Source organism: Falco naumanni, chromosome Z, assembly GCF_017639655.2.
Source record: "Falco naumanni isolate bFalNau1 chromosome Z, bFalNau1.pat, whole genome shotgun sequence".
NCBI classification, from domain to species: domain Eukaryota; kingdom Metazoa; phylum Chordata; class Aves; order Falconiformes; family Falconidae; genus Falco; species Falco naumanni.
Genome location: NC_054080.1, coordinates 77,271,479 through 77,293,975, shown reverse-complemented (window position 1 = coordinate 77,293,975; position 22,497 = coordinate 77,271,479). Strand labels below are relative to the sequence as shown.

Here is a 22,497-nt window from a genome sequence, read left to right as displayed (position 1 = left end):
CATCCCCATAATCTTTTTTTTTTTTTTTTTTAATTTGAGGGCCTTGACATTTCTGTCCTCTGCTGAATGTCCTGTGCCTCCCTGAACACCTGTTATAACCCAGCCTACCCCTTGCATGAACCATGTAGAGTCACGAGGACATGCTGTAGAGCTCCACAGAATTTCCCCCTCACCTCCCAGCTGCCCCTTCTGGTGCTGTTCTGGACATTTTTATTCTCTGCCTACAAGGCAAGTTTTATTTTTCCTTCTATTTTTCCCTCTCTATTCTTATTCCCAGTTAAAGAGAACCTTTGCTTCATCCTTTGTCCCCTGCTCCCCTCCTCACATGACAGTAGAGCTGTCCCTCCCCAGTTTGGCTGTGTTTAACCTTCCTGGCCAGGGAACGCTGCAGGAAGAGTAGAAGAGCAGTAAATCACAGCTGAGTTCAGGTCAGTGGCCAGCAGCCTGGCAGAGGGATGCAGCATCTGTGCCTCCGTGTCCCAGAGGAATTAACAGGAGGCAACCTATGGACAGCTCAGGACAAACATCTAAAGGGGTCAGGCAGGAGATGTGGCTCTGGTGTTACACTACAGGCATTGATCAGGCAGCTGGTAAAGACACCGCTGTCCTGGTGCTCTGGTCCAAAACCTCTTCTCACATAATTTTTAATCTATACATCTAATTGCCATCCTAGGTTTATACTATTACAAAAGAGGATGCAGTGTGCATCTTTGCACCACAAAAGTTCCTTCCATCTATTTATCACCAAATAATGCAGGATGTTAGGAGGGTAGGTGCTTGAATGAGGATTTATCACTGAAGAAAGAGTGAAAACAATTCTTGGGTGTGCTCCACTCCACTTGAAACCAATTAATATTTTTCCTATTGATTTCTGTGAAAGCAGAATTGGACCCATCCTCTTTTTTTTTTTTTTTTTTTTTTTAAAGGGTAAATATGATAATAAGGGGGAAAGAATAAGTTTTAGATCTTGACCCATTGGATATGACAAGCTGGTGACACCAATTACCCTGGGGACTTGAGAGCTGTCTAAATGATGGGATCACATTTCTGTGTGGTGCCTATACACCCGGAGCGTGCTCAGATGCTGTCTCTCAATCAGCCTCCCTATCTCTGTCTCTTTCTATCTGCTTCATCTCACAGTCTCACACAAAAGGGAAGGAAGGGAGTGCCAAGGCTCTGTGACGTTCCCTCGGTCCCAATTAATCCACCTTGGACTGCTGGCTCTTAGATATCAGGGTGATTGGCACCTCACAAATGCCAGCAAGAGATGGAGGGATCGATAGGGGGAGAGGGGAAGGGGGGACAGTTTTATTCAGCCTGAACTGAAGTTGAAGAGCCAAGGCAAGTCAAGAGGAGGGAAGGTGAAACATCAAGAGCAGGACAGTGATGACAGCTGATGCCACTGCCACCGGCAACTCGTGTGACCTTGGGAGAATTATTTGACCCTCAGTCTCATTTCCCCATGTAAGAATAAAGCTGATAATCAGATTTATTTATTTGCCCTTCTCCCCCAGAGACACCCTGTCTGTCTCCCCATGGGTTTTCACACAGGGGTACGATGATAACACAAGTTTAAGGACTGCCTCCATGCTTAGTAGTAAGGCCAGGACTAACATGAGACACTGTGCTGGTTTGTACTCATAACTCGTCCTCTCAGCTATTCCACTGCAGTCCAAGTTTGTCTGATGTCTCCGTATAATAGTTTCCAGACATTCCCATGAGAGCTGGTTAATCAATTATCTCTAATGGTCTGTCCCCATGGAGGAGGTTGCTGAGTCCCCTAGGCAGTAGTTTCTTGTGGAATCTCCCCCAGAGAGGCATCAGGCGCATCACGGGAACTGGATTAACTCCTGAAAAAAGGTCTCCATGCATCAAGGTGGCCAGTGCAGCAGAAACCTACATGGTACAGCTGTTTGAAGGATTAGGGTGCAGCTGTGGATTTGCAAATCCAGCAGCACCACTGAAGAGAGGCAGCAAGGGTCTCAGTTCATCAGTGTTTGACTGATAGTCATTAGTGTTGCCACCAGGACTGCTCTGCACCTCAGCTCTTTAAGTTACCTCCTTTGCATGTCAGCAAATGGCCATGTCACAGTTCACTCCCAGCCACTGCCCGCTGCCAAGCCACTCAACCTCAGCTTAAACAACTTTAACCTTGGTAGCAATGACGGCCTCACATCGGCTGAACAACCAGTCCTCGGGTTCAGCAGCCATATGGCCTCAGCTCCAGAGGTAAAAAAAGATCAGGAAGCAAAGGGAGTTCTCGTCTGTGTGTGGTTTTGCCTCCCCTCCTCATGTGCCACCTGCAAGCATGCCAGACAAAGCTTGGCATTAACTCTGTATGCCTTTTCAGTGACACAGAAAGTCATACCAGACCCACCTCCCCTCTTTTGGAAACGGCTCAAGACAAGTCAGATTTCATGGCTTCCTAAAACTCCCAGAGCCCCTTTACTAATTTATTTCGGGGTGGGGGGGTGGGGTGGGGTTTGTGATTTTTTTTTCTTTTCAGCAGTGTCTTCCCATACTCATTTAATGTCTTCTTTTATGGGCCAATTATTTATTTTAATTCACACACGTATAGGGCACCAGCCCTCTTTGTTGTCAAGTTACGGTGGCTTTACATCACCTGGGTATTGATAGCTGTTTCTGCAGTTTCAGTTAAGGCCAACTTGAGATACAGATCTGAACTCAGCCCGAAGAGGAGACTGATGCTAGGTGGCACCCACCACCTCTGATTTGCTGCCAGTCGACACAAACCTGCAGGCACACACTGCAGCTCAGAGCAGCACAGCACACCTTAAAGCCTCTGTGTGTGTGTGGCCAGCCCCCAAATCCTGAGCAGTAACCATCAAACCAGACTATGGGTAGTGGTACTGTAGTCCTGGCCCAAATAAGCAACAGTGGCAAAAATTCCTGCAGGTCTTCTTTCTGTGAAGAACGTACCAAGTAGTTAGCAGCTGTCTCATGTCACCGCTGCCCCACCATGCAGAAAAGAAAGGGTGCACAGATCGAAAAGTGTTGGGAAGATGGAAAAATGCAGAAAAGCAAAGCAAGAACAAAGGAAGGAGCCTTGGAAAGTGACAGATACTGTATAAATTATTTAATTTTTAAATTATTTAAAATAAGATCAAAGTCATAAATCAAGTTTGCATAAAAAATGGGGTGGCAGTGCTAGCCACAGTCTCCTGGCCAAATTCCAGCCATGGGACTGATTGCATCCTGCAGCAGGGGACAGGCATAGAGGTAGTGAGGAAAACCAGACAGATGGGGACAGAGGCAACATAGGCAATGGTAACATTTGCTCTCTGGCCTGGAGCAAGTCCTTTCCTGCTAGTAAATCCCAGCTCTCCTCACTCTCAAAAAGTACAAATGCTGCAGCTCCTAAACTGCAGGCAATAACTGCAACAAATCTAGGAACATCCAGTATAGCAAAGCTCTCAGTCATCATCATAAGTGGTCACCTTGGGAAGTTAGGGCAGCAGTGACTACCATGCTGACCTTAAAAGCCTGGGTGCACCCCTCTGCCTCCCTGTCTGGGCTCCTGTGGGGATGAAAGGACATTCCTGCTAAATGATCTGAGGTAGTACTGAAGGGAAGAATCTCTTCGTCCAATATTTATTCAGTTCTTACTGTGAAATTATTTTGGAAAGATACTTTAAAACATTCTGCTAACTGTATGAAATCAGGGAAAAATTACTGAATATAGACTGTCTTCTTCATATGACAGCTGTTACACTTCAATGACCAAAATGGGGCAGTATATTTGGTAAATACTACCTGTTATGCAGATCACTTGTTCTGATCCATTCCAGAAGAGGAACCTATTTTGAAGCCATAATACTTTGTAGCAGGGCTAATACCATATTTCTAATGGTCAGCTCCCTGGTATTTCAGAAATAATGAACACTCAGATTTGGGCTGTCTCTCTATATATATATATATATATTTATTTATTTTATTTTAGGTTTTGGGGTTTTTCCAGAGCTCTCAGAAAGTTAGAAATTCAAACTATTGTGTATCAGGCTTTCGAAAGACAGTAAGACACATGAATCCAAGTGCTGACTTTTGTTTATTTTTTTCAAAATCTTAATTAAATTTAAATTTTATTTCCAGAAGACATCAAAAATATCTGAAGAACCATTCTGATTTTTTTTACAGAATATCTTCTGTTTGTTTGAAGGCATGGGAGATAGTTTTGCTCTTATTTCCCAATGGCCAGTTAGATAAAACAGAAGTGAGTTTGTCAGTTCTGTGATTTTACCAAATATGTGTCTTCTTATTGCTTGGTGGATCACTTTACTTACCTCTTTCTATCACAGGGGTACCATGAGGATTAATTAGCTAAGTGTTTGTATAGATTGTTAGAGGTGGGAAGCGTGGGATGCTGTTATTACTTTTATTGTTATTACTGAAGGAAGAATGTGAAAAGTCAAACAAAACATCATGCGGTTCTGAGGCAAGGGTAGGAAATAACACTGACAAAAATAAGAAGGTCATCAGATTGTTCAGAGTAAGCTTTCTCCAAGGGCAATGAGCATGCTATTTCAAAAAGAGAATATCAGAAATAGTTCTTCTCACTCCTCTTCCCCTTCTCCAGTTTCACGTGTATTTTCTTTTGGCGGTTGGGGTAGGCAGGCTGTAGCATCCTTGCCCTATTTCTAGCGGGAGTTTTTTTGCCTTGAGAAAGCTCCTTCATCTCTGCATGCATCTGTCCCTCCTGTAAGACAAGGACAGTATGTCCTCTCCTTGTGCACAGTCGCATGACCCTGCTAACAGCCACCTGATGCCAGAGGCAGCTGTCCCAGAGGCAGGTGTCTAGCCCCACCTCTGGCCACATGTCCTCACCCCACGACAGTAGACTGGTCGTGACCACACAGAGCCCCATGTCTGGGAGGAAAGCTGGCAGTAAACGCTGTGTTTGTGCTGTCCGTGAGCTGGGGCTTGGCAGTGTCAGGTGTGCATCTGGCCTGGTGCAAAGCTGTGGAGAGGGAGCTGGGCATCAGCTAGCTCTTGCTTTAGTGCAGCTGTGCTGCAAAACTTCACCCTTTGCTGCTACTTTCATTTTCCATGCTAGGATAGGATGGATAAGCCTGTGTAGTTGCCCATCTACCCACTGATGACAGAACTGGCTGAAGTTTAGCCACCTCAACTTGAGGTATCAAAAAGATGTGTGAGATGAAGCCTCCTATCTCTCTCTCTGTTGACCAGCCATCACTACCACCACTTCCCATGCTTTAGTTGGCCTTACCAGTGCCTCTCCAGCAGCCCCATTGGTTCTCAAACATTGGGATAAGGACTGCAGGCTTTTAGCTGTTGAGGTGCTCTTCATGGACATGAACCAGTTTGGTAGCATCTCTTGGTCTCCTCAGAACATAAATATCTGAGCAATAGTAAAGGCCACATTGAAGGAAAGAGGGAACAAGTCTTTAAAATTGGATGGGGAAAAGTTTTAAATGCTGAGGCAAAGGCCATGCCAAAGAAGTAAAAGAAGCAAAAGGAAATACGTCCTTCCAGCTGAGGAAGGGGAAGGCTCCTCTCCGTCCCCTTGGATCAGTCCAAGATAATAAGGCTGCTGCCTTTCTGATTAGGCTTCATCTGCAGCTTCAGCCCATGCAGGGAAAATCTGCATTTCAAATGGCATATTTTAAAGTACACAATACCCAAGGGCCCTGCTGCTATTGATTTGCCCCTGGTGGGGTCACTGCCTCACTTTCTACAGGTTTATTAGCTGGGACCATACACTGGGCTTCTTTCAAAGTGAAAAGAGAGTGGATGGAACATTTGTCTTCAGGGGGAGCCAGGGAAGGAGTGGGGTGACTTTTATTGGGAATACCGCAGAGGTTTTATAAAGGAGACCGGTGACCCTTACAGGGCTTGCCCTCCTTTTGTAAATTTCCCTGGAGCTGTCCTGCAGGGAAGGAGGTAGGTCTATGCTGTCAGGTTCACTCAAGGTGACCAAGTTCCCATCCTCCCATTCCTGTGATGCTGCTGCACTCAGCCAGGCTGTGACCATCAGGCACAGGGCTGGGAAAGACCCCCCTCCTCTTCCCCCTTAACTGTTACCCTCGAGCAACTCCAACCAGAGACAGAAGGGCATGAAGAGCAAATATGGCCACAGAAGGGTGTCAGGAGTGTTGTCAAGGGTTGAGATGTCCAGAAGGATTTGGGACATGGTTAGCCAAGGAAGGAGAGCCAGTGAGCTGAGGTGTGTGGCTGTGTTCAGGTATGGGATGCTATGCTTTTTCCATCTCTGGAGGAGACACTGGGTTACCCCACGGCCTGGCTCTGAAGGCTGCAGCAAGGTGTATGTCCTCTGGTCCTTGAGGTGCAGGGCACCAGCTCATTTCACCATGTCAGGGGGGTTTCCAGCTCTCCAGGGCATCTTGGGCATCCACAGAGCACCAAGCATAACAGAAACGGGGTGAGCGCTCCCTGCACAATGCCTGCTGTAGCAGAAGCAACTGGATCTAGTTTCTCAAATCACAGGTTAGGGCCTTATTTTTACTGCATTAGCTTTTTAATCCTAAGCTTAATTTAACCTCTTTTCTCCTCAAGATCCTAATTCAGTCTCCATCAGAGTATGGCCAGTTTAAAGTGACTGTTTCACTGAAATCCATCAGAATTTAAGATGCAGACCTTGCACCTTCACCACTGATCAGCAGACAAGACCATCTAGTTCTCATAAGGAGAAAGGAAGTGCCGCCTTCTTTCTGAAGGCCTGTGACAGAAAAGCAGAAATGGCATTACACTGCAAAAAGGAGCATGCATGTAACTAAGGTATATTCTAAAAACATGCATCTTCCAGTGCAAATTTATAAGCCCTCTGAATACACAAGAAACCACACACTCAGGTTACCCGGTTTGCAAACCAAAAGGAGCACCCACCATTGTGGAGTTAACTCTGAACAGCTTAGAGACATCCAGAAGCAGGAGAAGAAGTTGCATAAGTGTCATGGTGTAACCCCAGCTGGCAACCAAGCACCACGAAGCTGCTGCCGCTTGCTTGTTCCCCCTCACCCAGAGGGGTGGGGAGAAGAATTGGAAAGGAATGTAGAACTCCAGGGTTGAGATAAGAACAATTTAATAGGTCAAGCGAAAGCCACACATGCAAGCAAAGCAAAACAAGGAATTTATTCACCACTTTCCATGGGCAGGCAGGTGTTCGGCCATCCCCAGGAAAGCTGGGCTCCATCACACGTAACAGTTACTCAGAAGACAAACAGCATAATGTTGGATGTCCACCCCTTCCTCCTTCTTCCCCCAGTTTGTATACTCAGCATGATGTCATACGGTATGGAATCCCTCTTTGCCTAGTTTGTGTCACCTGGCCTGGCTGTGTCCCCTCCCAGTTCCCTGTGCCCCTCCAGCCCTCTCGCTGCCAGGGCCCAAGAAACTGAGAAGTCCTTGACTCAGTATAAAAATTACCCAGCAACAACCACAAACATCAGTGTGCTATCAACATTGTTCTCACATCAGAGCCAAAACACAGCACTGTACTAGCTCTTAAGAAGAAATCTAACTCTAACCCAGCTGGAACCAGGACAATAAGCCATAACTAATGTCACAGGTGATTGCCTAGCTCTGCTGAGTGCAAAATGGGGACTGTCTTTGGAGGACTGCAATCATTTGTACTACCATTGGCAATGCAGTATCTTTTAGATAGAGCCCTGTTTCTCTTGCAGCACAGGTGAAATACAAACAAAAGAAGGACTAACACTTTTCTTTTAAATGGCTGGGACCCAAGGTCCAAAAATATCCACTGAGGGCCAGGTAAAGGGTGGGAATCATTTCATCTGACTGTGTTGGTATGTGCAGCTGAACTGATCACCTGAGGTCCGCATACAGTCAACAGGGAGAAATGAAGCTGCAATTCATCTGCCCAGAGGCATTCAGGTACAGAAGGGAGCAGTGGATCTTGGCCTAGACTCCTTTGCCTGTTATCATATCAACCATAATAGGTGACCAGCTTAGATGAAACGTCATGTGTATTTAGTTTTTGGCATCTGACAACGGAAAGTGCCAGAAACAGAGCCCCCTGACTGCCCTAGACGGTCTCTGGTACAAATACCAGGCTGTTACCTGCCAGCGAGGCTGACCACAGCACACATGCAACCAGCTATATGTTACTCCATGTTTTGAGGTGGGTTTGTTCATGCAGTTCTGGTCAGCTTTGGAGAAACACGGAGAGAAGTCAGCAAAGGCCAGACTGGAACTGTCCCCAGACCTTGCAACTGCATCCATTTCATGAGATGCTCCTTTGATCAGCAGCTCTAAATAGATCCTATAAGCACAGGTCTTGGTGATCATTTCTGCAACCCAGCCAGTTATATGCTCAGCTTTCCCCAGGTGAAAATATCCAGCACAGAAAATGAGACACGAGTCAGCACACTCAGTGTTGGAGTCAATCCAGTGTTAAAGATGGATGGATTCCCCCTTCCTCATTCACTTCATTGACACACTTACTAAAATCACCTGCTCAGTGCTTCCTCTGGAGAATAAACTCAAATGATGCTCAGAAACAAATGTAGTTCTTAAAGGGAAATCAGCATTGTGCTATAATAGAAAAGATTGCCTAATCACTCCATCAGTAATTACAAAGGACAGAATATCGCTAATTAAAATGTGAAAGTGTCTTATGCAGGGTATAATAAAAAAAGGTAATTGATAAGCAAAGGGAAAGCCACCACCTTGCCACCAATCTGCATTAGGCTTCAAAAAATAATAGTTGTACTAAACTCTGGTACAGAAATTTTCATCTGTAGATCTGAAGGCACTCCCACGTGGGGAGGCAGGTAACCCATGTCCCATTTTATCACTGAAGAAATGGAAGCAAGTTTAGACAATTTGCGCACGGTGATACAGCAGGTCAATGGCAGAGCATCCTTTGCTTTGGTCTCTTAACCGACCACTGTGACCGACGGTGACAAGGAAAGTTTCAGCATTTGAATGAGGGCAGTGAACTCAAGGATTTGTTTTAGTGTGTATGTATATGAAGAGCTAATTTAGCTGATATTTCAATATTAAAGCGAACAGTAAGGAACAGTCTGTTCCTTGCCATGACTTTTGAGGTCTGTTTAATGCTGAGAAGCGTGTCCCATGTGCTTAAACAACAGCATCAGAGGGTGATTTCCTGATGGGAGAGAGAGCGTTATCACAGAGAGCAGCAAAACAGAGGCACTCCAATTCTGGAGACAGCAAAGACATGAGTCACTTCTAAAACCACTACAGAAAAACAGTTTTTTTCTCCACTATTATCATCAAGTTATGCATTAGCAGAGGCTGGGGAATGAACAGTGAGATTTTTCTCTCTGCTCATCCTCTTTCCCCTATATTTTTTGTAAACATCCACCACCAGTCACTAGCGAGGGTTGGATATGGTACCAGACTTAACTCATCTGGCTCTCTGTACAGCTTCAGGGAAGGAGACAAGAGGCAGCTACTTCCAAACTGTTTTCTTCTTCATGCCAGGAGCATTTCAAAAGCCCACTGCAGCCATACTGCACCTATGAACCGCACTGACTGTGTTAGGTTCAGAGTGTAAGATAATGATAGCAAAGTCTGGGTTTAATACAAGAAGCATTTCCAACATGCATAACCATTCACCACCACCTTTATGCTCCAGAACTTTTACTCCTAAATTCCTGAAAATATAGACTGGGTTCCTTATATTTGCCTTTTGTAAGAGGTGGCATTTTGATCACGAAATAAACAATTAAGGAAGTCATCCCAGATCAAAACCACAGGGAAGGGATTTTCCCACTACACAGTATTAATCCTGCTTAAATAGGGGAGTTCCCTTCTGTTATATAGCTCTGGAGTCACTGCTTGGTTGTGTTGGAAATAGGTGCTATGTAATCTGGTTGGAAGGTTTGGTAATGGTTTTGCCTCCCAGCAGCATAAGAAAAATATTTTTGTCACTGACAGATGGAAACAAATCAGGTTAACCCCAGAGAACTAGCTAAGCTTGCTGCTCTGGGGAAGGGATCTCCTCATCTTGCTGCTCCACATACACTGGTCTCCCATCGGTGGCCTCCAGTGCTTTCTCAAAGCTTTGGCAAAAGCAATGTAAGCTATGAAACCTCTCTGGTCAGGACTGTATAGTGTTTTCTCTCCCTTTCATCATCAAGGAAGTACCAAGGAATCAGAGGGTTGCGTTCAACTCATGGGAATCCTCCACAGTCAGGAACACATTGTGGGGGTGGGGACCATAAAAACCCTAAGATGCAAAGATGTACTTTGCCTCCGGCCCCTATAGTAAGAAGGGGGGCCAAGGCTGGGAGGTGCCACAGGCATGGTGAGCTGACATCTCAAAACAGGGATGCCTTGCACCTACACCGGGTCCCCAACCTGGTGCCAGTGCCACGGGCTGCCCTGCCAGTGACTGCATGATATTTTTTCCCTGCTCTCTTTGTTCCAGCTGATGCAGCAGCAAGCCGCAATCATGGCGTCGGTGGCGCAGGGTGGCTACCTGAACCCCATGGCAGCCTTTGCCGCAGCCCAGATGCAGCAGATGGCGGCTCTGAACATGAATGGCCTGGCAGCCGCCCCCATGACACCAACCTCAGGTAAGGGGCTGGGGAGGTGGAGAGGGCAAAGGCCAGAAACGTCTGACACACCCCAGAGGAGACCTGGCAGGACATGGAAGCTGACAGGTTGTCCCCCAGGGGGTCTTGAAAGAAATGTTGGTCTTGTTGGTGAAGGCCACCAGAAGTGAAGAGTGGAGCTGACCAGATCCTTTTGTGGTCTGAGAGTGGTGGAAAGGGGTGGAGAAAGGCTGTTTGCTACCTCTTCCAGGGCTGGGGCCACCTGCAAGTCTGCTTTTGTATCATGAAATAGTTATAAGGACAAAGTCAAAGAGTTTGCTAGAAGCGGGCTGTTGGTCTAGCTGTGCCCTGTGCCACTCATGAGGGAGGAGACCAAGAGGGCTGAGACTCACCAGAGCCAGGACACAACAGGATTGCTGGGGAGGAGGAAGGGTGCTGGCAGGGAAGGCACTGGAAAGGGCTTTCAGCCATGATCCTTCCCTCTCAGCCTTACCTTTTCCTTTAGCTATGAGCACCCTCTAAACCAGGGGTCCTCAAACTACGGCCCGCAGGCCAGATACAGCCCCCCAGGGTCCTCAATCCGGCCCCCGGTATTTACAGATCCCCCCACCAGGGGTGGGGGGAACCAAGCAGCGGCAGATGACTGCCTGCCACTTCATCCACGCCAGCCCCCTGTTTAAACAGTTTGAGAACCCCTGCTCTAAATGGTACAAAGCATCCCCCAGTAACCTACACTGGTTTATTGGTGGTGCATATAGATGTCCAAAGGGTCAGTGCTGGTGCTGTCACAGCCAGGCTGGTCTAAAGACAAATAAAATAAGGTCTGTGGTGAGATGCAATGTCGTTAACAAGATGAGCTGTGTGTTTGGGGTACATAAGCCTTTCCCCTGCTGTGAAATAAGACAGGGGGTACTCAGGGAAGACCTCTGGTGATACTTGCAAAGGAAGTGTTTGGTGAGAGGGTTTCTGGCTGCTGGAGCAGAGGCAGGTAGTTGGGAAAGGGCTCCCAGGATCTGTCTAGGTGTCACAACAAGCCCGTGCTAGAGCTGCAGTGGGCAGGGAGTCAACCTGAGACAGAAACAGGACTGGCTTTCCTGGGGCTTAAAGCACAAGGAAATCATTTGTGCAGGAACAGGTCAAGGAACCAGCAGGGCTGATAGCCATGGAGTAGCGCGAGGTCTAACAGCAGGGAAGTGGGGCAGCAGAGAAAGTGGAGCTGAACCACAAAAGGAAAGAAGTAAGAATCTGGAGAGCTTCGCAATATACCACTGAGTCTGGTAGGGGAGCAGAGGACTCAAAGGTACATCTTCAGAGGACCATTTCTAAGGGACAGGTTGTGATAAAAGGGTCCCTGGGGCGATGCGAGTTGTTCCTATGAGAGGCACTGGGAATGGGACTTGTTCAGAAAGATGTGGCATATCAGTGCACTTGTGTGAACCATGAAGCATCAAGCTGGTCTGGATGGGATCAGCTGGACAAAGGTTTGGGGTGAGACATGGGAGCAGTGAGCTATGCCTGAGCAAGCTGTGGTGCTGGCAGCACTGAGCAGAGCAGGAGCTGGGACTGCAGCGCAGAGCAGTGAGAGAAAAGGGGCAGCTTCAGTACCAGAAAAGAAGAGGTCTGTACCAGTCCTGGAGCAGGAAAGGGCCATCTGACAAAGCAGCCAAGAAAGATGCCTCATGGCTGACAAACACTGGATGGCAGGGAGATAAGGCACAGCAACATTGGAGGCTTGGGGGCTGTTCCTAATGAACTGAGTTTAACTAACTTGTCTGCCAAAGAAAACCTCCTCTTGCACACAGAGCTAAGCATCTCTTTGCAATCTGTAGCTGGGAACAGTGTCAGCAGCTACTGGATCAGATACCTAACTTTTCCTTTGCTTGTATTAGAATATAAGGGGGAAAGAAGGGAGATACAGAAAGACAGAGCTCTCCACATAAACTTATGGAGACCCAAGGAAAAGCGCTTGACTCAAAAACCTTATACCACACACTTCAAAATATATGTTTACACAACGGTAAATGTATAAACAAGTCTATGGAGCTACTGCAAATCCAAATAGAAAAGTGGCTTAATTATATGTGCACCCTTTAAACCCACTGCTGGAAAGATTATCATATTTGCATTAGCTAGATTTGTTTTGTGTTGGTGGGAGCAGAGAGAACATCAAACAAAGTCTGCTTGGAATTCAAATGCTCTCAGGGCCTGGAAAGCTAAATCCAGGCAGTGGTTTGTGATGGTCTCACCACAAAAGAGCACAAGGTCTTTTGCATATAAATAAGTCTTGAGAATGAGTGAGTTCTGTGACATAACTAAGTAAATACTGATACAACAGCCAAATTCTGTGCTTACCATGATTTCCAGCACATGAAAAATATCACGGCCTGTCTTCGGCATAAGATCTTCTCTTCTGGTGTGCCTGGTGCCTTTTGGGGACTGACAAACATTGTCAAAATACAGAGGAGGAAAGCTCATGTTTTTTACATGCTTCCCAGAACACCCATGACTGGTCATTACTGAAAATAAGATGCTGGTTTAGATGACCCCTCGATCTCTTTCATGGTGGCAGAGTCTGCACTCTCCTTATGACATATTTTCAGTCATGAAGCCTATACACTTTGGCATTATTGCAGATTTACCTCAAATGGGTAGCTTCCTTCATGAAAAACCTTTGTAATGGCTTGTGGAAACATCCATTGACAATTATTCCTTGGGTGAAATGTTTAGACTTTGAAATGACTCCTTGTGTTACTACAACACTCACAAAGCTTTTGATAAGATGCATAGAAAATGTTTCACATAGCATCTGAGCAAGCAAGCCTCCAAAATGAAAAGCGATTTCTGAGTAGCCAGGAGATATCTGAAGCCTAATGTGAATTCTCCTGCTGGCTTTTGTTAACATTCAGAAAGCCAAATGGAAAATGATCATTCTGCTTCATAGCAGGATTTCCAGTCATTGAAGTATATCTTTGTTCTGACTTGGAATGAAAATGAAACATTTCAAAGTTCACTAAAAAACAGGCATTAGAAAAAAAAAGTGTTTGGAATATTGAAAAAAAAAGTATTTTGATCTTTCCTAAGCAAAAGAAATTGTGCTAGAAAAAGGACACTGGTAACCCAGAGTCCTAGAGGCTTTGGAGGTATTAGCAGAGCACTGTGCCTCTGTGCTGGTATCTTCAGACATCCCAGTGCATCTGCTTCCTGCGCATCCCACCTTTGGGAGAGTGGGTTCCTTGGGACATGGCCATGAGTTCATTCAGGCTCACGAGTTCCGACAGGAGCTAGGAACTTACAAAGTTTTGGTTCCAGGCAAATTTAACAGACTAGAGACTGTGAGATCCATCTGATCTGGCTTTAACCATACAGAAGTCAGACTTCTAGTTCATACTAGTCACCTGGCTTGCCGGGGGTCAATGGAGTGCAGTAGACATTCCAATGGAGGCAGTAGGTAATTCAGACCATAAAACTTTATGCTGTTTGCTGGCGGTTTGATGGTTCTGCATCAAGAGTCAGGTTTTTATCTCACCCACAGTCCGTAATTGTGAGGCAATTAAACTGACATCTCAAAGTCTGGTTCAGTTTTCACATTTGTCCCATCATTAGCATAGTCTGGGTGAAAAGTGGGTCTGACTAAGGGGCTAGAAATGAAATTTCATTTAGGCTTCCTTCCTTCTCTTCTCCCTCCCTCTACATTGTAAATCTGCAGATGGTGTAGCTGCAGCAAGAGATCTCAAACCAGGGATGAAATCCACAACTGGCATGCACCACCACCATTTGCTCTCTGCGGTGGCATTATGCCAGTTTTACTCCAGCTACAGATCTGACCTCTCCAGGGGGATTCTTTATAAGAAGAAAATTAAAGAATTGCAATGAATATGCCTAAACCTCCTTCAACATGCACAAAATAGGAAGCACAAATCCCTTGCTGTAATTTTAGAAAAAATTACTTACACAGTCTATGCAAATAAACGAGAGATCCAGAAAAGCAACTGAAATTTTAAGTAGCCTTTGTGATTTGCAAGGTGATGGCATATGCTAAGAGCATTGCCTTTGGACTACAGTTGCCACTGCTGGCTCTCTGTACCTCCACAGAGGACATTTTTAAAGGCCAACACAATTTAAATAAGAAAAGGGGATGCAGCAGCTTGTCTGTTCAGGGTATAAGAAAAGAGCTGAAATATTGTCTGGTTTTGGTGGCTACTGGAATCAGAACATATTAAAACACCTCATGCACCAGTATTGGCTTTCTTAAAGAACCAACACAGATTTAAGCAGTCATTAAAGTCTGTTATTGGACTAACCTATCATAGAATTCTGCTATGGTGAAGGAAGTTCCTGTAATTGGTTTGAAAAAAGGGTTACTGCAAAAATGGTGCTTTCAATCAGTAGTATACCCTGACACAGAAAGATATTGCTGAAGATGAGATAGTTTAACTTTCCACTCACAGCTAGCAAGGGAAAAATATAAATTTATACTCATTGAAAACTCTTTTTTGGTCCACCAAAACATCCTGAATATATTAGAAGAAGCACAGAAAGCCCAGTCATTTTAAACACACTCAGGAACAGACAATGCTTTAGCAGAGGGATTTAATTCTCCCCTCATAAATTTAAGAATTCTCTGTCAGTGAGTGACAGGATCCCACCCAAAACATAAAGAGTAAATTGTTCTTCTCAGATTGCAGCATTACAGTCCCCCACATGATGCATCCGGGAGGAAGGGGAGGAATACGATTCTATGAAAGAGAGATGTAGCCTAAAATTTGTCCCTGCTGAATGGGATTTCTCTGTGGGCCAAAGAGTGACACCCAAAACCCCAGTATCACTGGCTGCCTTTAGGGTACCAATCAACCTGCCAAACCTTTCAAGGATCCCTGGTGCTAAGAAAGTTCAGAATGAGTTTGTACATTAAATATACATGAAACATGTCTTCATGAGAGAGTACAGACAGAGTAGTCCTGGAAATCAGTATGCCCATGAAGGTGACACGTCCATAGAGAAACTGAGAAGAAATGCTGTAGGAAGGTGGGGCTCGGAATTTACTTCTGGTGTTAGATGCTTTCTAGGAAAGAATCATAGAATCATTTAGGTTTGAGAAGACCTTTGTGATCATCAAGCCCAACCATAACATAGAACTGCCATGCCCGCCACGAAACCATGTCCCTAAGCCCTTCATCTATGTAGTTTTTGGTTTGGGGTTTGGTTTTTTTTTTCCTCCTTTCTCAATTTAAACAGGTAATAGCCCTGGGAGAAAGCTTAGGAGGAAGGCTGGTATTCCTCTAGTTTTCTGTTGTTTGATGCTAGTTTGGTGGATCTAGTCTAGAGACTATGATCACCAAGCAAAAGCTTCACTCTTTTGAAAAAAGTTTCTCAAGCCTTTAAGTGCTTTCCAAAGAGAGGAGCAATGGCAAGAAGTCTTTGCACAACAGCTTGGGAGATTATTCATTTTTCTGGATTATCAGAAGGTTTCTGTGTGGTGGTCACAGCTGTAGTTTCAACAGTTTTCTCTGTGTAGTTATTGCTTCCAGTACTCACCGGCTCTGATTTTGTGTCTTCCCCACTTGCAGGTGGAAGCACGCCTCCTGGCATAACTGCACCAGCTGTGCCTAGCATCCCATCTCCCATTGGGGTGAATGGTTTCACTGGCCTCCCGCCGCAGGCTAACGGGCAGCCTGCCACAGAAGCCGTGTTTGCTAATGGCATCCACCCTTACCCAGGTAAGCAAGACCAATGTTGTGCCCACAACCTGCTCCTTCAGTCTTAGGGAGATTGTCCATACCCACAGGTTTTGCCTAGCGTGAGTGTCCTCAGCAGGATTATACCCCATGCCACCAGGGCTCACTCTGGCATCGGTGTAGTTAGGGCTTACCCAGCTACAGTGGTTATACACACACTTACACCTGGATGGCAGACATCAAGGGCGTGTCAGAGGTGAAGAATTTCTCTGCTGAATGACTTGTTTGGTGAATGCAATCAGGACACCCAGCATGTTTTGCTTTAGCTAAAACTTGGTCCGAGGCCTAACTAGTTCATGCTGGCAGATGTCCTAGTGGCACTCCCAGGGGTCTGGCTCCTGGCTAGCCTTCAAGGAGCTGTGCTAAGCCTGTTTGCATCTCCTAGCATCCACTTTGGTATCTCTTGCAGCCAGATGGCTCTGGGAGCACAAGTCCAGAGGGTCCACATGTCTCCATGAAGCAGCCTCGAACTGCTCCATGCCTCAGACCATGTGTGCAGGCAGTGGGTGTTGGTCTCCAAAATGCTCAATGCATCCAAATCCTGTTGCCTCAGCAGCCCTGGAGACTGAATCTCCTTTAATATAGCCACAGAACAGGATCAGCTTCACTTTTGTAGCACACCACCAGAGAACTACTCCTGGGATTCAGACCATGACTAGCTCAAAAGATGCCAGCACTGAAGGAATGATTTTGCAAGCCCTGGCAGTCAGGGGTGGATGAGGGAGGTTGAAGTATACACACCTGACTCTATACCTGTACTTACAAATATATGGACACTCTGAGGCTGTAATCACTGAGAACTCAGGAGCTCGAGCCCTTAATATGCACCTACATTCTTTCAGCATTCTCAAGAGTTCAGATAGCCCTCCCCTCCAAGCTATACTTCTGCCAGGAAGACTTTTCTTACCATTTCTGTACACATACTAATCATAACAATAGAAATCTAAGTAAACATTACTAACTGATCCTAGCCACCAGCTGGCAAAGGAGTATTTTACCCTGGGGCACACATTCATTGATCCAGTCTGTTAGGAAATCAAACACCAAGTCAGATGCTTCAGCCAGAAAGACCACAAAACGCCTAAGAAAAAAAATTTATCTCAACCAGTCCCAAAAACTCAGAAGATTCAACATCACAGGGGACTTGATGAGCTACAAGGAAAAATATTACATAATGTAGAAGTACAAAAGCCTTACCTAGTTACAGTTCAGACAATGTCACTGAAAAAGGCACCCTGTGAATGCAGCAAAGGAAAGCCCAGAAATACAGAGAGTATTGAAAATTAATCAACACACACTTTGTAAACATTTAGCAATGAGTTCTACTTTAAGAATCGAAATCAAGGGGCTTACCATGCCAAGAGCTAGGCATGTATTTACATGTTTGTAGCAGCTTAGAGGTATGTGGAGCTCTTGGAGACTTACAGTGGCATCAGGAGATTGCAGGGAGCCCTTAGTATACTCATTGAGCTCAACCACAGTACCAAGAACGCACCCTCTCTTTAAGGTCATACAAATACAGCCATCTGTTCAACTATTCTGTTTAAGTATTTTCCTGTTTGCCAGTCTATCACCTCTCTGTTGCATCACCCACTTCTATGTCAGTGGCAACAACAGTGATGGCTGTGCCGGGGAACATTTGAAGTTCTGAGCAGTGGTGGCAGGGCCCAACGTAGCAGAGACAGGTGGGGATAGCCTACGATCTGGATCACGTTGAGATAGGTGGGGAGAACCTGAGGATCCAGATTGCAGGCTATTCCCTCCTGTCTCTGCTACGTTGGGCACCACTGTCACCACTCAGAACTGCAAATGTCCCCCAGCACAGCCATTACTGCTGTGGCCGCTCATTACACTCAGTCTCATGAGTTCAAGCCTCACACAGGGCACCAATTGTTGCAGCACTATCCAAACTGGCCAGCTGCAACAAGCCTTTTACCACCCCACACCAGGTTAACTCCAGCAAGTAATTCCCACACCTCGCCCCAGCACAGCCACCAATCCCCCACAAGGTTTCAACAGTTCATCTACTGTCCCTGCTCTTTCTTCATCCCCTTCAAGCCAGTCAGCCCTGCTTCTTGGCTCTGCTGCATCCAGATTCTTTCTTCTCTGGGCTCCTCTTCCAGCCAGCCTCTACTCATCTGGGCTCCCTGTTTCTCCTGGGGCCTCTCCTTGTCTCTACTCCTTCCAGGTCTCTCTTTAGCTGGAGCTCCTCTTCATACATTCCTCAGAGCTATTTAACTACTTAGCAGGAACCAGCCACAGCTGCACATTATCCACGTCAGCCAACCCACCGCCCCTGAAGCCAGCCCACAGCTGTATATTATCAATGTTAATTAACCGGCCTTCATTCCTCTACAATTCCTCTACAAATTTTTATATTTTTTTTTCTGGTTTATCTATCTCCTCTTAGCTAATCTTCCATGATCCATGTCTGCAAGTATCAGAGAAAAGATGATTTTTCTAGACGGATCTTAATGACTTGAGCTTTTGTTAACATTTCCAACTACCCCCATAATTAAAGAAAACTTTCAGTTAGGGATTTCATCCACAATTACATAAAAGTAAATGGCCTTGATCTGATTCCCTCTGAGTTTTGGAAAGACTGGCTCAGCCAACAATTCACAGTAAGTCCCCGCACAAACACCAACAGCCTCACGCACTGAAAGCTGATAGTCATCCTTGCTCCACTTTGCTGCAGGCAGAGGCTCCTTTCTGCTGGTAAAGCTGACATCCAAATAGTCTGCTTTGTGTAAAGTTTGGATTTATCTCAGTGTCTCTTCAGCAATATATTGGTCTCTCTCAGTGCTCAGCTCCCCCATAACTTAGTGGCATCTTAAGTTATAGCAGAGGTGTAAAGGGAACAGTGGCAGGCCAAACCCTCACCTCTCATTTTACCTCTGCTTGTCCCCAGTAGCAATGAAACCCTGAAAGCAAGCCCCTTTGTAGCTCTTTGGTGTAGCTTACATCAGGTATTTGCTCCGTCTTATTCTCTTCTTTCTCATGACCATTTCTTTACTCCCAAAAACTTTACTCCTTGCCACAGGTTTTATTGAGGCCTGGAGCTTAGCAGCATGAAAAAAAAAAAAAAAATAGACATTTATATGGGTAATGAGAACATCCACAGCCATATTAGACTAGATAAAAATGCGGAAAGGACACAAACCTTCATGCTTTATGATATAAGCCAGCCACTAATTGCTTCTGGTTAGAAGGAAATTTTCATCACTGGGCAGCTTGTTCCATCATTGTTCATTATGGGATTTTTTGTACTTTCCTCTGTAGCATTTGTTGTTGGCATTGCCCTGTGATTCTGCATGTCTGTGTTTCTAAATGCGAGGGTAGAAATAAAATATTAAAACTGAGCATGAAATTGCACTACCATTATAGAGAAGAAAAGAACATGCCAGTCTCCATCCAAAGTCAGCATCTTCCAAACAACTTTCTTTTATGGTATATCTCTCATTTGAAAGTGGCCAAGAGTGCCGCAGTATTATGTACATAACCATAGTCTTGCTATGATTATGACTTGCCATATATTGTTTAAAGCCTGAATTTTGCTCTCAGATACTCTTTCATATTCCACAAAAAAACTGAAATGTGGGATCACACCATTATATCCTGTAGCAGAATACTCTTTGTTGCCTGAAAATAGAAAATCAGGACAATCAAAATCTGTAGAGGCATGACAACCATATCATTCAGACCCAAATAAATCCCTTTAATTGTGCAGTTTGTCTACATGTCCACCTTTGTGTGTACTATAACATTTTTGATGCTGCACCTAAAGGACTCCAGAACTCCAGTCTTTGCACTATAAAAACAGGTGCAGATCATGTAATTGTATTTACTGTGTAGTTTCACTCTTTTTTTTCTGTCTTCCCCTGTGTTCTTTTTTTAAGATTCCTTTATCTAGAGCAAGGACGCACAGGGTATCATTTGAGTCAGGTAGCTGAACCATCCATGGCCTTGGGGCAAAGGTGAGGGTAGGTCAAATGTCCCTGCTCACCAGGTCTCTGGTCACAGCCCCAGTCCCCACAGGAATCAGCTTTTTATGTGGCTCTGGTGAGGCTATGGATCCATGCAGTAGCACTAGTAAACCATTCCTTGTAGGCATACTCTTTGCAAGCCATGCTCTCACCTTCTGCAAGCTCAGCCAGTACATATTGGCTCACAGTGCACTTTCTGGCATGGACAGAATAACAAGCGAGTAAATATTTCCTCTTCCACTAGTCTAAGCCCCTTTGGAGATCTGACCTTTTTGTGTATTAATGCCTGCCCTTTAGTCTTTCAGCTTGCAGAACTACTGAATGTGGCAATGTGTCACAACTTATAGTGGGGACAAAGAGCATAATCTGTTGTGCCATGATCTTGTGAGTCACTTTGCAGCAGTGCAAGAGCATTTGCCATTTCCACATTAGCCGCAGTAACAGAGATTGAGCTCTTCTGCCAAAGCTTCTTAGCCACCCAGAGGCCAGTGCTTCTCTTGTAACAGTGTGTGATGTACAATAACAGTGGAGACCATCTGCACTGGTTTCTGCTGCATCTCACACCCTCAGCACTCTGCTGTCTGGTAACAGGTCCTGCCCTACTGGATTGCATTGTGAGGGACTGGACAAAATGCTTGCTCCAAAAATAAAACTTCCTTGGGAAAAGAAGGGGAGGGAGAGATGAGAAAATGGAGACACCAAAGGGCAGTAAACAAGACAAAGAAGGAATTGACTGTCAAAGGATCAGTGAAATGAAGGACCTGGAAGGAGGCACAGACCAGAAAACAGCGAGGGCTGCTCTATGGTCTTCAGCCCAGTGATATGCCCAGAAAGAAGCAGAAATACACCCCATAGTGTCCAACGGCTCCCAAACAAAAATATTCCTCCTGGACCAAGGGATGTCCAGCTTGACCAGAGCCAAAGATGGGTCCAGTGGTACAGCAGCTTTGTGGAGCCTCAGATGTGGGATGTTTTCAGGATGCTGAGTTCTTCAGTGCATTTTGTCTGGGCTTAAATTGCTGAGGAAAACAAAAGGAAAGTTCCCTCTGTTGCTTTAAAAACATGTAATTTCTTTTACTGTTCTTGGGCACATGGTGGTTCTGTTTCTGACCACCCACCACCACCAGAGCTAGCTCTCTCTCCTCTCTGCAGACACAGAAGAGGTTCCCCCATGCCCCTTTCGTTGCACTGTGGGTCTGGGCTAGCAAGACAGCAAGCTCCACTTCACACCCTGTTTGGGGTCCAGCCCTCTCCAGTGAGAACTAGTTCTCAGTACGAATGGACAGCCAAGCTTCTATGCCCACATGTTTCCAAGCCCCTGCTGAGACTGGCAGTAAAGATGTCCCCCATGGGTGAATTCCTGTGCTGTAGAAACTCATGTCTTAGGAACTGAAGTGAGACCATCAATTCGTTTTCCTTGGCTCAACAAAGAGCTACCAGGCAGTAACCAATTTCACCCATTGCCAGCAGAGATAGGATTCAAACTCCATCTGTAATTATTATCATTACCCAGGCTAATTTCGTAGGGGAAGAGTTGCCGGTGTGCTAATATGACAGCCTTATCTATTAGCTTGTCAATTAGGTAGCAGTGCTGCTGATGGGCAGACTGCTGCTCTGGACCAGTCAGTCCAGGACCAGTCCTGATCACGACAAACGCCATCTGGTGGCACTGGGCAAGATCAGGGCTTCCCTTGCGCAGGCAGAGAAGGGAACCAGCTTCCCCTGCCCAGCGCCCATCCTGACATTTCAGTCCTGAAAGATGTCAGACGATAAGAGTTTAGAGGGGAGGTGAATCTTGTGTGACCTCCTGTGTGAAAAAGAGTGACCTTGACCTGCCTGCACCTGTAGAAAGTCAAGGACAAAAAACAAGCCCCACAGAGTTTGATGCAGATGTACACCGTGCCCTAGAAATGTACCTGGCTCAGCGACCCTGAGGCTAAGTTACTTACTATGGGAAATCTTTGGCTGTGTTGTGTTTGTCCACCCTAAATCTCCAGGCGAGAGCTTTCCTGCTCATATTTTGTATCAGCAGTTCCAAAACTGCAACAGTGTGCACCTGAAACATCATTATGACTAGGAAGCATTAATTTGACCCATTTGTAACAATCTGCCACATGCCATAAACCACGCTTTACTGGTAAAATAAATAAGTGAAGGAATGCACTCATTAAAAATATAATAACAAGTTGCCATCTTCAATTGTACTCTAAGCTACTTTAATGATGCCATGTACTT

The 22,497-nt window shown here is 45.5% G+C and overlaps 1 protein-coding gene across 11 annotated transcripts in view; it reads left to right on the top strand.

Annotated features, from left to right (window-relative positions):
• CELF4 (CUGBP Elav-like family member 4) overlaps nt 1-22,497 on the top strand; it is a 721,304-nt gene that overhangs the window by 638,460 nt on the left and 60,347 nt on the right. For 10 of the 11 annotated variants that reach the window (XM_040580543.1, XM_040580547.1, XM_040580545.1 and 7 more), the window contains exons 7-8: nt 10,415-10,562; nt 16,109-16,258. In XM_040580543.1, the coding sequence (XP_040436477.1) occupies nt 10,415-10,562; nt 16,109-16,258 (298 nt within the window). The remainder of the gene's footprint in view (nt 1-10,414; nt 10,563-16,108; nt 16,259-22,497) is intronic. The other variant, XM_040580542.1, reaches the window with a different exon arrangement.